This window comes from Notothenia rossii (genome assembly GCF_949606895.1).
Source record: "Notothenia rossii genome assembly, chromosome: 11".
Classification (NCBI taxonomy): Eukaryota; Metazoa; Chordata; class Actinopteri; order Perciformes; family Nototheniidae; genus Notothenia; species Notothenia rossii.
The window spans coordinates 13,876,388-13,892,373 of NC_136910.1; the positions used below are offsets into that span (position 1 = coordinate 13,876,388).

A 15,986-nucleotide genomic window follows, 5' to 3' on the forward strand; every position below is an offset into this window, starting at 1 on the left:
GCATTGTAAAGCTCAACTATTTGCAAAATTTGGAGATATTAAGCTACAACCAGCTTTGCATTTGGTTTCTGAATCCGTGGAGCTCACCTGTCCTTAGCCACACCCACATGACGCACCTGACCCAGAGAAGGAAGCAAAGGCACACACTTGCATACATTAGTAGTAGACATGATAGCGCAGACCTAATGGGGAAATAATCTTGACACTTTAACCAGAGTCATGGACAGCAAATACTCTTTGTTCGCTGTTGTCTTGCTGTCTTACATTTCGAGGATTGAAAACAAAGGTAAGTTACAGCTTTAGTCCTTCGATGGAGCAGAAATAGGTTGTGTTTTTCTTCTTTTGTAAACCGAGACAACGATGGTTGGATGGTTTTGATGTGGTTGTTTTTCCATTGAACTTGTTTGTAGTCTACAGAAGAGTTTCATTGTGTATACTTAGCTGCTTTTTTGTTTTGAATCGACATGAAGAAACCTAAAAACACAGTACTACTTCACAATTCATTGTTTTTTGTATGTGGTTTAATTATAGTATCGGTGCAATGCGTCCTGAGAAGAAATATCCTGACTCAACCACTCTCACAGTATTAACAGATTTTTATTTATTCATCTTTCTTCCAGACATATTCACTGGGCTTTCCAAGTACTCCATTGTAAATCCTCAAGTGATTCAAAGATTGACAAGGAGCATCAGCAAACCAAAACAGTCACAAGAGGTAGGTACTGTAAACAACCCTGATTCATTATATCAACTGAACATTAAAGTAGTTTGATATGAAAATTAAGAATACTTCCTTGTTCTTTCCCATTTCAGAAAAATGGAGAAGAGGCAATATCATATGCACTTGAAATTAACAACAGGAAGCACCTCCTTCATCTAAAAAAGAACAGGTAGGCTACAAACGATTGTCTCCGCCCCTAACCTCAACAATTTGTTGTGAAATGTGCAAACAAAATAGAAATATTTGAGTGTTCTCACAAGCAACCTCAAATTTGATCAGATCTAATATTCAGGTCTGGTTAAGACAACAGAGAAGATGATGGGTCTATACTCACACCACTAACACGTTCTTTATATACTAAAGTGTGTATGTTTTTGAGATGTTTGTGGTCTGGTTGTTCAAGGCTGATATTTGCAGAATGCATTTTTATTTTATGTATCGTTTGTTGAGTTGTCTGCTCCTGATGCAGCCACTTTCTTTCTCCAAAACAAATGTCGCCCATTGGAGACAGTAAAGTAACATTAGACCTTGTTATGCTTCAGATTAAATATCTTGTGTATTTTCTTCCTCCTCTTGTCAGAGACTTTTTACACCCAAACTTTGTTCAATTTTCACGTGATGCAACTGGTAACCCTGAATCATCCCATCCAAAACAGCATGTAAGTCGACACTTGCTCATTCTGTTTTCCTTGTTTGAACTTCAATTCTTGAACCATGTTTTTCTTTTTTTCCCCAGGTACACTGCTATTACCACGGAGAGGTGGAGGGATATGAGGATTCATTGGTAGCGCTCAGCACATGCTCTGGCCTCAGGTTGGAAAATCCCTCTTGCTGTTTTTAGTTCCTACTTTGAGATAGAGAAAGGGCTCTGATTTGACATTGATTGTCTTTCAGTGAAAACATATCATAATTATGTTATTTATTTTCAAAATTATTGATCGATAGCAATAAAGAAACTGTTATTGACCTTTTGAACCTCAATAATTTGTACATGTCTCTTTTCTGACTTTTACTTTGATTATGTGGAAGTGTATTTGGGTGATTTGTTTGAATCAGTCCAATTTCATCAAATCTATCTGAGTCTCTCTTTTCCAAAGTTAGTTTTCCAGGTAATACTAAGTTTTTAAATGCATTGCCACAATCCGGCTCTGACACAGAGTGAGATGTGTACCTACTGTTGTGTCTACTGTGCACTTCATCTATATTTCTCTGTAGGGGTGTGATCATTCTTGGAAATGAGACCTATGGGGTTGAACCTGTGCCACAGTCGACAACCAATGAGCACATTCTGTACCTGCTGGATGACTCTCAGGTCGAGCCCACCACTTGTGGGGTCGTCAGTGAGGCTTCATCAACGCAAAGCCATGAACCCTTTGAGCCTGGCCAATCGCTCACTTCACTGCTGCGGGTTAGGATGCTCTACAAGTTCACCTGAACTTATATCTAAAGTGTAAACAGGACTTGAAATTGAAAGTGTGTCTAAATGTGTGCTTCACCTTCTTGACTGTTTGTTGTTTAAACAGAGGAAGCGCAATTTACCTCAAACCAGTTACGTGGAGCTTGTGCTAGTTGTCGATAATCTCAGGGTGAGTGTGTATTTTTTTGTCTTCACTTTTATGTAAGTAATTGATAATTAGCTACAACATGACTTTGTCGCTATGCTTTTCCAATGCTGGAGATAATAAGAGCAGAATATTATCTACAATAATTATCTTTCATATTTGTATTTACAGTATATTTATAAGAAGAAAAACGATACAGCGGTACGAGAGGAAATGGTGGAAATGGCTAATCTACTGGATGCGGTGAGATGTTAAGTTGTTTGCAAAAGAAAGAACGCTTAATTCTTGAATAAGCTCTAGGGTTGTGCTATGCTTTATATTTGTAATTTTTGTTTTATTCTAGTATTACAAAAAGCTGAATATCCGTGTGGTGCTGGTGGGCCTGGAGATTTTTAAGGACACTACTCCCTTTGACGTGGAGACAGGCTCTGCAGGAGATGTGTTGGGAAAGTTTGTCAAGTGGAGGAAGACAACGCTATTACCAAAGATCAGGCATGACATTGGACAACTTATTATGTAAGTGACATGTGTTTTCTGGCTTTTTTTTACTTATATGATGACGGCATATTACATGAAGAGTAAAGTTTGTGATCTATCTCTTGGTCCCCTTCAGTGGTAGGCCCAAGACATATGGAAACGTAGTGGGTATGGCCTTCGTGGGCACAGTCTGCTCCACAGCAACTTCTGGAGGAATCAACGTGGTTAGTTCAACTCCCTTTTAACTTCTAACACCATACAGAAACAGATACCTTCTGTATTATTCATGGGTTGTTCTTTAAGTGCAGCTCTAAATAACAAAGGAGTCAAACAGGTTAGACTTGAACAGTCTTGCTAAACACAATGACAAGGCAACTTTATTTGGCTGACTGAATACCGTAAAAAGTTTTGCATTGTGATGCCTTACGGTGTTTAAATATTCTTAAAAATCACACTAGAAGGAGGGATTATTATTCAACTATTTTGAATGCCACTTGAATGAGAATTTACTTTTAAGAGTGACATTTAACATTATGCCATTTAAAATGTTGAAATATGAATTATATTTACTTCCTGATGAACAGAAAATAGAATATTTTTGTTTTTACATCTGGTGCTTTCTTTTTCCTTTTTTTTTCTTTATTTAACTATTCCAAATAATATCCAATTCATGAAGTTTACACTTTTGAAAGATTCCCTAATGCAAGATCTACAATACAGTATCTTGATTCAACAATTGATAACTTAATTGAATAACCTGAAATGTTTCCCTACACTCTGACCTAAAAATACTCTCATATCTCTTTTACTTTGTTTTGCACTGGGTGCTTTCTCAGTTCAATCACAACAATTTGCCTGCTGCCTCCGCTGTGGTGGCTCATGAGATGGGCCATAACCTGGGCATGAACCACGACAGAATGGGCTGTTCCTGCGATGTAAAAGGCTGCATCATGGGGGCCAGTACTGGGTAACACAACTCTCACAAAATATTTATTAACTCCTTGACATGAAATTAAACAACAAGTAGTTGAAATAAAATGGTGTAATCTGAGTGCTTTACATAGACAGTGTATCTACCCTTAAATTAAGAAGTGTTTTTTGTGGTGTGAAAACTAGCAGATGGCTGTCTTTATGATTTCTATTAGGTTAAATGTATAAGGTCTATGTTTTTACTGTAGAGGACTTGATCCTTCCATATAATTGAGTATAAGAAGCAAATGTATGACCTTTTTAATGCACTTTCAAGGATGGAGATCATGAAGCCTAATATGATTTCACAATATGCACACTTTATGCTGACATTTTTTTTTTATGGTGTGTTTGAGCTGTGCTGTGTGTTTTTTTTGTATGTTTTTGTTTGTTTATTTGACTGTACATCACTTTGGCCTGGAGGTTTTAAAGTGCTTTATAAATAAAGCTGTATTGTATTGTGAGGCCTGTCCAATTGGATTTGTACATTAATGGTTTATCCTTCCAACCTATAGTGGTTCCCCGATGTTCAGCAGCTGCAGTGGAGAAGACTTTGAGAAGCTGATCCTTCGTGGAGGCGGCACGTGTCTGAAAAACCAGCCCTCCCCATCAGATATGGTCGGTGTCGCTGTGTGTGGCAATGGCCGGCTTGACAAAGGAGAGGAATGTGACTGTGGCACAGCAGAGGTAAAGTCCTGCTGCTAAAGATTCTCACACACACACAAAAAGTTACAAATCAGTTTATGTACAGATTCATATCTTTAACATGTAACACTAACACATTTCTAGTGTCAGCTTTACAGATTATAAATACACGTTATGTAACAACCTCATTCAAATACATATTTTAGTACGATTTTAAACTTTAAATGCGGTGGTGACCAAAGTTCTCTCCGTTTTCATATCATACAGGAATGTGACAATAAATGCTGTAACCCTGCCACCTGCAAACTCAACTCGGGGGCTGCCTGTGCTCAGGGGCTCTGCTGCGACAACTGTCAGGTCAGCCTTTAGTTGGACTTGAGGAGTTATTTAGCTTATGACTTTAAGGAAAATAGGCAATTAACAGCTCCTCGGACAAAAAGTTCTTTGCACTTTTAAAAGAAAGAAAGGTGTGTCTTTCATATTGCTGTATGTGATTGGATTTGTTTTAGATCAGAGTTGCTGGAACGCCATGCAGAGGGTCTGTTAACACCTGTGATCTTTCTGAATACTGTGATGGCAAGACTCCGCTCTGCCCAGAGGACTTCTATCTCATGGACAGCCTGCCCTGTGAATACAGTGGAGCTTCAGCGTACTGCTTTGAAGGCCGATGCCAGACGTATGATTTCCAGTGCAAACATCTCTTTGCGCCAGGTATATTCAATAATGCTATATACGAAGACTGTTTCATTTAGTTGAACTCTATAAGATATCAGGTTTGTGTAGTCATGATCATGGATATGTTTTCTCTTTTTGACAGATCCAGCAACAAAGGCAGACGATGTTTGTTTTAAGACTATTAATATGAGGGGAGATAGATTTGGGAACTGTGGAAACGGCGCTAAATGTAGTTTAGCGTAAGTACAAGATTTTTTATAATTGAATGATTGATGATTCACTATGGATACATCCAGCATAAAGAAAACGGAATTTAATTGTATGACTGTTTTCTTGAACCTGCTCTGCAGAAATTCAATGTGTGGAAAGTTGCAGTGTGTCAACGTGGACCTCAGCACCGTCCCTTCTGGTGCCACAGTCAGTATTGATGACATTAAAGAATCAAAGTGTATTAATGCCGACTTCAACCTCGGCACTGATGTGCTAGATCCGGCCTACGTTAACTCTGGCAGCCCTTGTGAGGAAGGAAAGGTAAACAGACAAGCTATTGTAAGAAGTGTTCACGCCAAGGTAGGAATGTGACCAGGAACAAATGTGATTTTGTTCCAGTACAGAAAAGTAATGTGGGAGTGGACACAATGATGCCAAGTGATTCAATTTGGTGCACCAATACATTATAATTAGTATTCTTTCTCTTAGACCTGCATGGACTTTATGTGTCAAAATGCCTCTAATCTGAGGCCCGACTTGGACTGTGATGCCCAGACCACCTGCAATGGCCGAGGGGTGAGGCAGCATTTAAAAATTAAAAATAAAATTCCAAGCCCATAATAACAGGTCTGACTCGGCTGTTATATTGTTTTCTCCAGGTGTGTAATGACCAAGGGCACTGCCACTGTAAAAATGGGTGGGCCCCGCCTAAATGTGACAGATCTGGGCGAGGTGGCAGCATAGATAGCGGTCCTGCTCAGATAGGTGAGTTTATATCATCAGTCTGTACACACAAATTCAAAGGCACTATGCAGTTCCCCTAACCTGCCCCCAGTTCGCTCTGGTCATTCTCACAACAACTTCCCTCAGTCCCTCACTCGAGCCTCAAAGTCCAAGGTGACAAAGGTTTTTGTGGCACCCAGGCCACCATCAAGTTTTAAATCAATTTTACAGACCCTTAAATTCAGCAGCCCCAATAGCTTTTGTCAAGTTCCCTCTTAACTTATTTCCAATGTATACTGCTTTTTCATCTGATGTACTGTAGATACGTATCTGATATTCTTACCTTTTTTTATTTTAGGAAGGTATTAAATCATGAAATATTCCTTTCCAAGCAAATTTTATGTATTTAACTACCTGTATTGAGGCAAATCTTCACAAATCTCCACTTTTGTTGAACTCCTAATGTTTTAAAATGTCCTATATAAAAGCGCTAATATGACTTGGCTTTACTTAAATGCCAATTCAAAATTGGGGAAGTCATCTTTAAGTTATTTAAAGCATCACCTGATACACAGTAATCTAATACAGTAGTCCTTTAATAGGCTTCATATTACTCATATATTAATCATTCTGTCTTCTGTCTGCATGACTCTGTGGTTCCTTATTACGTGTGTTGTCATGTCGCTCAGATTTGAGTTTGTTTTGGTTTTTGAACATTTAAATAATATTGAAATGTCATCATTATCTGTCATTAGAAATAAGACACAGTGTTCATTCAATGTCATCACTTCTCATGCTGTGATGCTACTCATAATGAACTACAAAGAGTCAGATATTTAAGCTGTTATACTGGCCTTAGATGTACATGATACAACTAAGCTGTTTTTTTTGCACCCATCCTCTACTCTTAGGTATTAATATAAGTGGTGTCTATCATATTCTTGTAGTGTCATGTTTGGGGGGGGGGGGGGGGGGGGGAAATGTCCTGCTAAGACGAAAAATAGCTGATGTTATCTGTTAGGAATACATGTTGACTATTTGGTGTAACTAAATACACTGTTCTAATTGTTATTATGACCTTTCCCACCTCAGACCACTCCCTCCGAGACGGCCTGTTGATCTTCTTCCTGTTGGTCGTTCCTCTTCTGGTTCTTCTGGTTCTGGTGCTGCTCTACTTCTTCAGGAGGGACTCCCTGGACCGGTGTCTTAACAGAGGCAAAAAGTAAACATCAGCTCACATAAAGATGGATATTTTAAAGTCTACAGTTGCAAAGGTTTATATCTTGCTGAATATATTTGTGCTTCTCATAAATGTTTCACTTTCTTAGATCACGTGATGCTCAAAATGGAAATGGGCAGGCAAACGGAAATGTTCCCACAAGTGCCGCGACACAGCCTCAAGTACAAGCTCCTCCTGTGGGGGTAAATATTTGTTCTTTTTCTTGATCATCATCACTGTAGGGAAAGCAGTGCATTGTTAATTCAACAGCTGAAAATGTGTGCAAAATAAAAAAGAGACACGTTTATCAAAATAAGCAGATGTCTAAATGTATATACTTTTTGGTGAAAGATTTATAGAGAATTGGTGATTTATATATGGGAGAAAAATATACTTTTAATTGGAACAAACTCCTCTTTGGACTTCTGAATTTAACATCCACACATATATAAAAAGAATGCTGATGAAATCATATAATAGAAAGACTCATCTACACCAGGCTTGAGGAATTAAAATTTGAGGAATTAGAATTTGTGGAAGTTAGGGAGAAGTGGAAATGTACATTGTCATGAAAATCTATTCCTTCATTACAATTCATTTATCATTTATATCTCAAATTAAAAACATACAGTTCTATTTCTGTGTTGTGTAATTAGATTGAAGAACTTTGAAAAGACGGGTTATGCTGTAAAAGTAAAACAACGATGACCGTGGTTATTGCAGACTTGAACCAGAAAAGGAAACAAATCTCAGAAACAAAAGAGGTGAATGTTTTGGTTTCAGAAATTCAGATTTTAAGTAATTTTTTCTTCTAATTCCAGCCTGGACAACCATCAGAAACCTCACTTCCAATTTCTGGGTAAGAACATTTTTATTTCAATATTACCTTCATACACAGGTGGCTATTAGAGCTTTTTATTCAAAGGAACGCCTGTATAACCGGTCTAACAGAATTGTCACACAACTTGTTAGTTTTAGGTACGGAGAACTGGATTATTGGAATGACAACTCAAGCTCTGCCACTGCAAAAACCCCAGCTCCCAGACAGGGCCCCGGAGTCCCCAGACCAGTCCCACCCAGGCCACCACCCCCAAGTTGATCTGCTTTTTATACTACATAGTTTTAAATTGTATTATGAATGTATGGAGTTTACCATGGCTCGACACTGTATGAAAAGACATTTTAAGAACAAGACTCATTTTGACTTGCACCTCTTTTAAGTTTGACTGTAATACTTTGGTGGTAGATGAGGCTTGCAGACAAGTTAATATATATTGGAATATGTCTTTTACAATATTTTTAAATATATCACCAAACATTTTGTATTTTATATTGGATATGTATTAAAATATTATAAAGATGTTGTGAATGTTAACCAAATAAAGAAATGTATCAGGGCATTGCTTCTCCTTGATTTGCACGTGTTGACAGTTAAGACACTTAGCTGTGTGCTCTCTCAGAATAAAGAATGACTTAAACCAACAATCATGCTTTTTGGCATGGATCACCTGCACAATGCTTTTCCAATGAGCTGGTTTGAAATTATTCATTTTTTCAACTGTGACCCTTAAGTCATTTTCTGCCTACCCCTCACCATAGCCTCAGTATGGACATGAATTGTTAGAAGCACAGTCAAAGGGACTTTCCTTCTTGTTTCATTTGAAGGCTTTTTAAAAGGTGAAAAATATTTATTTCAAGACGAGAAAAAGCAAACATTTTGTTTAAGAAGCATAGAGGTTTTTTTTTCTACAAAATGTAAATTACGTAACTTCTCAATATATGCAAATATTTATTTCAATCACATGACCACACTTTCCATCTAGTACACCTGTAAATTAGCCTAATTAAATGTTAACATATAACTTCAATTAAGCAGAACTTTCTCCCTTTGCCTTTTATTTTGAAAGGATTTTGGCCGGAAACTTAGTGTTTTGAGGTCGAAGGATGCGGAAGTTAGCTGTCAAGTGCAACCACCCATAGCCAAAACATATTTTAACATATATGCAAATATGTATTTATTTTGAGGTCGAAGGATGCGGAAGTTAGCTGTCAACTGCAACCACCCATAGCCACAACATATGCAAATATTTATTTCAATCACATGACCATACTTTCCATCTAGTACAACTGTACATTTGCCTAATTTAACATATAACTTAAACTAAGTAGAACTAGCTCCCTTTGCTTTTTATTTTGAAAGGGTTTTGTCCGGAAGTCACATGTTTACTAGTGTTTTGAGGTCGAAGGATGCGGAAGTTAGCTGTCAACTGCAACCACCCATAGCCACAACATGTAGAAAATATGAACTTTAAGGCAGCAGTCTGGTAGCTCATGACAGCGGAGGAAGCTGGAGGTTTGTCCCGGATTCCGGCCTGCCTGTGTGTCCTCTGCGGGCTCCCTGCTGCCGGGAAGTCCTCTCTGGCCGGCAGAGTCCTCCGCTCCGCTGCACAGCGCGGCTGGAGAGCCAGCGTTGTGCCGTATGATGACCTGATCCCCGAGCAAGCGTTTCAGACCAGAGGGGAGGAAGACGGTGTCAAACTGCAAGAAGTAATAAAGATGGATAAGCTTCATTGGTCCCATCTCATATAACCCCCCCAAAAAACCCATGTAAAGTGCCATGTAATGACACTGTTTCCAGAACTAGTAGAGTAATATTCTTGTATTACAAGAAGAATACGTTTATTAACGATTTCAAGGGTACGATAGTAGATTACACGGAAAAAGAGTAAAAAAGGCAACATTTTTGCTGGTTTGTTTTACATTCAACAGGAACTTTGGGTTTCGGATTGTTTGACAACTCAGGCTTTGACATTGTATCGACCAAACGCTTACTAAGACACATGTAGTCACTGAAAAGTATGATAGGTATTTTCATCCTTTGGGTTTTAGTTTTGTCCATAATGCATTGTGCCATTATTACAATACATTTTCATATTTCCAGCATGCATTAAAAAGGTGTCATTGATTGACTCTTTCCCTCTCTTTAGCACACTGAATGGAAGGTACACAGACAGGCAGTTTTGCAGTGCATCGAGCAGTTCTTGGAGAAGCCTGGAGTTTTGGCAGAGCTTCCGAGCAGCTGTCAGATCAACAGGGCAGCATGGGATCAATGCATCCTACCTCTGATACAGCCTGGAGCTGAGGACCGCTCACAGGCTGACCGGGCACCACTCCTCTTTCTACTGGATGACAACTTCTACTATCCAAGCATGAGATATGAAGTGTACCAACTTGCAAGAAAGTGTAAGCACTTTCTTTCTACAGCATAGACCGCTAAATGAACTGTCATGAAGGGCAACACTGGTAATTTTGCAAGATTTAGGCCATTTAACTAATTTGACTGTTTGTTTTTTTTAGATTCGCTGGGTTTCTGCCAGGTGTATCTGCAGTGTGATCTGGAGTCCTGCATCAGCAGAAACCAGAGCAGGTCTAAACCCATTCCCACTGAAGTGATATTGGACATGGTGAAGCGCCTGGAGTCTCCAAATCCACAGAAGAACTCATGGGAGACTAACAGCATTTCACTCAACACCACAGACGATTTTTCCGAATGTGACATGTAAGACGGCCGAGTTATTACCACCAATTACTGTATTTCAAAAACATAAATAAGTATTCATTTGTTGCCATTTCTTTCTCTGTCTGGCTTGTGCTCAGGCAGAGGGTGGTGGAGTTGATCTCCTCTGCCCTGAGCAACCCACTGAGCCCGGCTGAAGACAACACAGAACAAAAGGTACGTCATCGTAATAATGAAAGCAAATGATGCCACTTTACATGCGTTTGTGTGGCAGTAAGGGCTGAACAATTAATCAAAATGGTGCAGAATAGCCAGTAGTTGCAAGTTTCAAAAAGCAGGACTTTATTTGTTAAATGCATGTTTACCAAGAAAACTTTTCAATCAAGTTGTTTCATTCTCTTACAGATTATAATCTACAGATTTAAGAAAACGTTTTCCGTCCTACCATGATCATAAAGTTTGACAAAGAAATGAGAATAATGTTAAAATCATCTGTCGGTATATTCGCCTTAAGAGTTCAGCTCTTTTTGTGGTCTCATGCTATGCAGGAGGCAGACCGCCTGAAGTGTGCCTCTAGTGTTGTCCATCAGACTGACCAGGCCTGTCGACGCCGTATATCTGAAGCCATGAGGACTGCCAGAGGTCAGTTGTGTGTGAGCCTCATCATTAATACCACACATTTCAAATAGTTTGTCAATTGGAGCAAATTGTCGTGGTTTCCTTCCTTGTTTTCTATCAAGCCACTCGACGCCTTAAACAGACATTTCTGACTCGTTTGTCTTTCCTTTATATTTGTGTTACTTACAGTTGATGAGTTGCTTGGCCTCCGATGGTTTGGATGATATTATGCAATGGGTTTGCTCAAAATAAAATAACACACTTTTACACATGTAACTTTACAATAGGCAAAACAAGAGGCAAAACTCAAATAAAATAACTAACAACTTAGGTATTGTTTTTTGATTTCTTTCTTTGTTAAAGCTTATATAACTTCATAACTTAAAGGGTAATTGAACAGTTAAAAACGGTGCCTCGACGGTGTCTTTCCGCCCATCACTGTCACTTTAGAGGAGGCGCCGTGGGAATTGTAGTCTTTTATACTCTGGTTGACTACAGACGTCACGATTAGGTGGCCTTTCTTATAAAAACAAAATACTGGCTCTAACACCAATTGTTTTGATAATTGTGTCCCCTTAATTCCAGAGAATCAAGTCGCCCCTGAGCACATGAGGTCTTTGGCCGCTCAGCTGAACCAGTCTAAAGCAACGTTTCTTCACAACCTGCGGAGACAGTTTCTAGAGGAAGCGTCTTTCACCGAAGAAGAGGACATTGATGTGGAAGGTGTGGTGGAAAGAGCAGTGGATGTTTTTGATCACGAGAAAAAGGAAATCCTGTTGAGAATCATAAATGAAAATAAATGATTTGAACTTGTTTGAATTTTCACAAAGGCAGATTTAATTGCTTCAAAAACACAAGCAAATGCAAGACACTGTAATTATTTCATGTTCATTAAATGTACTTTTGCTGGTGATTGAGGCACTAAGTCAAACAAAGAAAATGTATGCATTTTCAGAGTAAGTTATATATATATTTTTTTATTAATCTCCCTTCAAAGCCAATTTACACATCACTGGAATATGGGGTCAGTAAACAAATTATATACTTACCTATGACTAAAGAGATAAAAACCCATTGATCTCAGATGCTTACTGCCTGTTCATACAAAGATAATCACAAACAAACAAGTTACCCTGTCTTAACTTTAGACCATGATTCACACAATGAAAAAGCTATTCATTAAAATATAAATTATTATTACATCCCATTATATCATGGGAGTCACAGAGACCTCAACAGTGTCTTAACATCTACTATACACAGCAACTACAGTGAAATTAGACTTGTCCTAAAATGTGTTAGAAAAAACTACTAAATAAAAAAGATAAATATAAAATTGTTTTATGGGAATAAATAAGTAACAAAAAAAGGAAAAGGATATTGAAATCTATCTTCTCCAGTCTGTTAAATGAGCTGTAAATATCAGAACAGGAAGCAGAAACAAACGTGTGATTTGAACAGAAAATTTGACAATTATTTGTTCAGTCGCACTTCAGTTTCTTTCAGTAAAATATATCCAGCCAGTTCAACTGAGGTGAAAACCTTGGTGTATAATTACTAATTAGATAAAAAGCACCTTGATGAATGGCAAACTGTGGCGAAGCTCGTAATGTTTTATGTTAAACACTGTTGGTATTTCATAAAAAATGTCTCATATATAACCGCCTATGTTTAAGGTAATTACTGCAGAGTAATGAAACAACATAATCTATCAAACACAAGCAGCTGCAATGGCACAGAAGGACAGTGGTCACAATGCCCTTTCTTATACTGGGAGACGTGTGGTGCAGTGGGTTGTGTTCAAAGCCCACTGCAGTCAGCATGTCGTTGTGTCCCTGGGCAATACACTTCACCCCAAATTGCTCCTGCGGGGATTGCCCACAGTATTGAGTATGTAAGTCGCTTTGGATTAAAGCATCTAACAAGTGACATGTAATGTAATGTAATACTGACTGTAGGATGAGTTGAAAAGACAATTTAGAGAGCTTCAATATATGTTTTACTGTAAAACTGTTGCAAGGTGTTACTGTTGGTATGTTCAAAACTAATATGAAAAGCTTAAAGCCATGTAGAACAGCAGTAAGGCAACAATAAAGTTAGTATAAAACAAAAAGGGAATTTTAAAACTCTACATAAGAAAACAAATTTAAAATGTAAATCAGTCACCTTGATGCAATACAATACGTAAGGATTCAAGACTCCATTATGAAGGAATGCTAGGAATCACTTTTTATGTTGTCCACGGGCAAAATGGCATGAAAAGTCGTATTTGTCAGTGCACATGTGCCCACAGATGTTACACTGGAATGGGTGCTCGTAGCCATGGCAGCCCATGTGAATGGTGTAGAGGATATAATCCTGAAAGTGAATATCACAGTGCTCGCACTTATTTAACAGCAGTTGCTCGGATGTGGTCAGGGCAGGGGGGGGTGAGCTCGGCTGGCTGCTAACACTCGCAGTAAGAGTGTTCATGCTGTTGTCAAAGCCCAGGCCGGGAACAGGACTGTAACTCCTGCAGCCTGAGGTGGGAGAGTCATTTTTAGGAGGTGAAGTCTGCACTTGATTTGAACACATCGCTATAGGTTCACTCGAGATCTGGTGAATGATGATGGGCTTCTCGTCTTTAAAGGACTCTCTGTCTGGGGATGCACGAGGATGGAGGTCTGCTAATTGGCCGGCAAGTGTAGACAACTGGTCCAGTGGGTTAGTAAAAGTGAAACCATTAGCACCTCTGTTGTGACGGTCATTCTCATCCAAGTTCTCACTGCTGTTCAAATTGTGATGGATCTTGTGAGAAAAGTTATTCAGATAATCTGATTTTGGCATCGCCATGGAGTGAGAGTTTAAGTTGATGAGTAGTCGCCTGGTGAAGCCCGGTGAGCCCGTCCTCTTCTGCAGGGAGGTCAGCATTCTCTTATTGGTGAACGGGGAGCGGACGGCCCTCGTTGGGAGGAGCTTGTGGCGGCGGCGGCGGTGGTGAGACAGGTTGCTGCGGTCGCTACAGCAGAAGGCGCAGAGGTCACATTTGTACGGCTTCTCTCCTGTGTGCGAGCGCATGTGGGCTTCCAAGTGGCGCTCGTACGCTGAAGCAAACGGGCACAGCTGGCAGCGATGAGGCTTTTCTCCTAGGGAAGAAATTAAGAGCAAAAATAATGTGGTTATAATCAAACAAACTTTATTGTGAAAGAGTCAACAGTTAGGTTCTAAGTATGAGTGTTTTATGTGTTCAGTACAAGAGATTGAACAGTAAAGGACTTGATGATTAGTGATGGGAAGATTTAGGATTTTAGGTCAATGCAAACATTAAAAATGAATAGTTAGATGATCGCGTTGAAGTTTCGTTAACAGGGTAAGTGTGAATATTCTCACAAGTGACTAATACAAAATATGTCAGGAAGTAAAGAGCAGAGCTGATTAAATCAAAATGTAATGTCAGAAGAATTTCATTGCCATTTCTACACTGTAGCTTATGTGCATATGACAATAAAAGCTTTGAAATCTTGAAGAGACTCACACAATGTTGCTGTTTTAAAATGTATTTTCCATCCTTTACTTATGCAGGGGACCTTCTGATTCAATCATACCTTATACAGCATTGTTCTTTTCACTAAAAAGGGTGTTCACCATGAATGATCTGTGATGCAGATAGATGTTTAGACATGGTGTTGCCCTTATGAATGAATGCAATGTTAACACTGACCTGTGTGGATGCGGGTGTGCTCTATTAAACGAGCCATGCCTTTGTTTGCGTAGTTGCAATAGCTACACTTGTATTTCCCATCGATGGTCCTCTCTAGGCCGTCTATCTGAACCTCTGGCCCATCCTCGACAGGTAGGCTCACCTCCACCGAGGGAGGATCCAGACCGTTCTGCTCACTCCTGGGGGCAACTAAAACCAGACACACAATGACTTTAGTATTTTTCCTTTAACAAAAATATCGGTTTATAATGAATTGTACTCAAATCCTACCTGCTTGAAAGGGCTGCTCTGACTCCTTTTCACCACAAACAGAGCCTGAGATCATGTTGACATGCTGAGTTTGTTGTGTCAGGTATTCTTGAAATTCCTTTACAAAATCCACAGGCTCGGTTTTTATCTCTTCCATCCTCCTTCTGTATTGAACCTGGAATTACCCCAGAGGAATAGTGTAGAGCTCAGCAACTTGTACTGCTGATATCCTTCAGTAGGTAAGTGAAAAGACGTTAGCAGCCTATGTTGATTGTTAGCTCATAGCAACAACAATGCTAACATTGCCCAGCTGAGCTAGCTCGACCCTTTATCGTACTTTTCCTAATTATTAAAAACGATTATCTAACGCTATCCGTCACGCAGTTCTTATCCAACCTTTCAGCGTCAAAGTAACATTATCGCTAAGCAGAAAAAAAGGGGAAAAGTGGGCCCTGGATTGTTAACAGGTGAAAGCTTCCGTTTTAGCTGAAACGTCAGTTTTCCGTGTCCCCGGGAACGCATCTGCTGCCTTCGTGTACTGTAGGTAAAACCTTGTTTACATATTGACCTTTACAAAAGACGATCATATTATAAAATAAACTGTGGGATACATTTCTCAAATACCTTTTAGAATGTTTTTTTATCCGGGTTCCCACGAAGCTGGATTTCGTCCCATTCATGTATTCACTGTAGCTATGACC

The 15,986-nt window shown here is 39.1% G+C and overlaps 3 protein-coding genes across 3 annotated transcripts; 2 read left to right on the forward strand and 1 right to left on the reverse strand.

Annotated features, from left to right (window-relative positions):
* The first annotated feature begins 78 nt into the window (after nucleotides 1-78).
* Nucleotides 79-8,601, forward strand: adam9b (ADAM metallopeptidase domain 9b). Its single transcript, XM_079660045.1, has 22 exons — nucleotides 79-286; nucleotides 621-715; nucleotides 814-890; nucleotides 1,302-1,380; nucleotides 1,458-1,534; nucleotides 1,937-2,129; nucleotides 2,245-2,307; nucleotides 2,455-2,526; nucleotides 2,627-2,799; nucleotides 2,897-2,984; nucleotides 3,597-3,727; nucleotides 4,245-4,416; nucleotides 4,642-4,731; nucleotides 4,884-5,085; nucleotides 5,192-5,288; nucleotides 5,400-5,580; nucleotides 5,749-5,835; nucleotides 5,919-6,024; nucleotides 7,075-7,204; nucleotides 7,311-7,404; nucleotides 8,023-8,060; nucleotides 8,174-8,601. Exons 1-22 carry the CDS (start codon nucleotides 220-222, stop codon nucleotides 8,298-8,300), a joined length of 2,439 nt encoding a protein of 812 aa, XP_079516171.1. The 5' UTR covers nucleotides 79-219; the 3' UTR covers nucleotides 8,301-8,601.
* An 817-nt stretch (nucleotides 8,602-9,418) lies between these two features.
* On the forward strand, nucleotides 9,419-12,149 carry pstk (phosphoseryl-tRNA kinase). Its single transcript, XM_079660369.1, has 6 exons — nucleotides 9,419-9,748; nucleotides 10,189-10,444; nucleotides 10,559-10,760; nucleotides 10,859-10,934; nucleotides 11,267-11,360; nucleotides 11,922-12,149. The coding sequence occupies exons 1-6, from the start codon at nucleotides 9,533-9,535 to the stop codon at nucleotides 12,137-12,139; spliced, it is 1,062 nt and encodes a 353-aa protein (XP_079516495.1). The 5' UTR covers nucleotides 9,419-9,532; the 3' UTR covers nucleotides 12,140-12,149.
* On the reverse strand, nucleotides 12,099-15,951 carry LOC307025597 (zinc finger protein Pegasus-like). Its single transcript, XM_079660368.1, has 3 exons — nucleotides 15,307-15,951; nucleotides 15,037-15,225; nucleotides 12,099-14,461 (listed from the first exon to the last, which is right to left on the reverse strand). Exons 1-3 carry the CDS (start codon nucleotides 15,440-15,442, stop codon nucleotides 13,560-13,562), a joined length of 1,227 nt encoding a protein of 408 aa, XP_079516494.1. The 5' UTR covers nucleotides 15,443-15,951; the 3' UTR covers nucleotides 12,099-13,559.
* Nucleotides 15,952-15,986: the final 35 nt, after the last annotated feature.

What these genes read in the sequence shown, in the direction of transcription:
- adam9b (XM_079660045.1), top strand. Translation starts at nt 220, where the DNA reads ATGGACAGCAAATACTCTTTGTTCGCTGTTGTCTTGCTGTCTTACATT. An exon ending in TGGCTAATCTACTGGATGCG is followed by an intron (nt 2,527 to 2,626) that starts GTGAGATGTTAA and finishes GTTTTATTCTAG; the next exon opens with TATTACAAAAAGCTGAATAT. An exon ending in CAAACATCTCTTTGCGCCAG is followed by an intron (nt 5,086 to 5,191) that starts GTATATTCAATA and finishes TCTTTTTGACAG; the next exon opens with ATCCAGCAACAAAGGCAGAC.
- pstk (XM_079660369.1), top strand. Translation starts at nt 9,533, where the DNA reads ATGACAGCGGAGGAAGCTGGAGGTTTGTCCCGGATTCCGGCCTGCCTG. An exon ending in GATTTTTCCGAATGTGACAT is followed by an intron (nt 10,761 to 10,858) that starts GTAAGACGGCCG and finishes GCTTGTGCTCAG; the next exon opens with GCAGAGGGTGGTGGAGTTGA. An exon ending in AGCCATGAGGACTGCCAGAG is followed by an intron (nt 11,361 to 11,921) that starts GTCAGTTGTGTG and finishes CCTTAATTCCAG; the next exon opens with AGAATCAAGTCGCCCCTGAG.
- LOC307025597 (XM_079660368.1), bottom strand. Translation starts at nt 15,442, where the DNA reads ATGGAAGAGATAAAAACCGAGCCTGTGGATTTTGTAAAGGAATTTCAA. An exon ending in AGAGCAGCCCTTTCAAGCAG is followed by an intron (nt 15,226 to 15,306) that starts GTAGGATTTGAG and finishes GTCTGGTTTTAG; the next exon opens with TTGCCCCCAGGAGTGAGCAG. An exon ending in GCACACCCGCATCCACACAG is followed by an intron (nt 14,462 to 15,036) that starts GTCAGTGTTAAC and finishes TTTCTTCCCTAG; the next exon opens with GAGAAAAGCCTCATCGCTGC.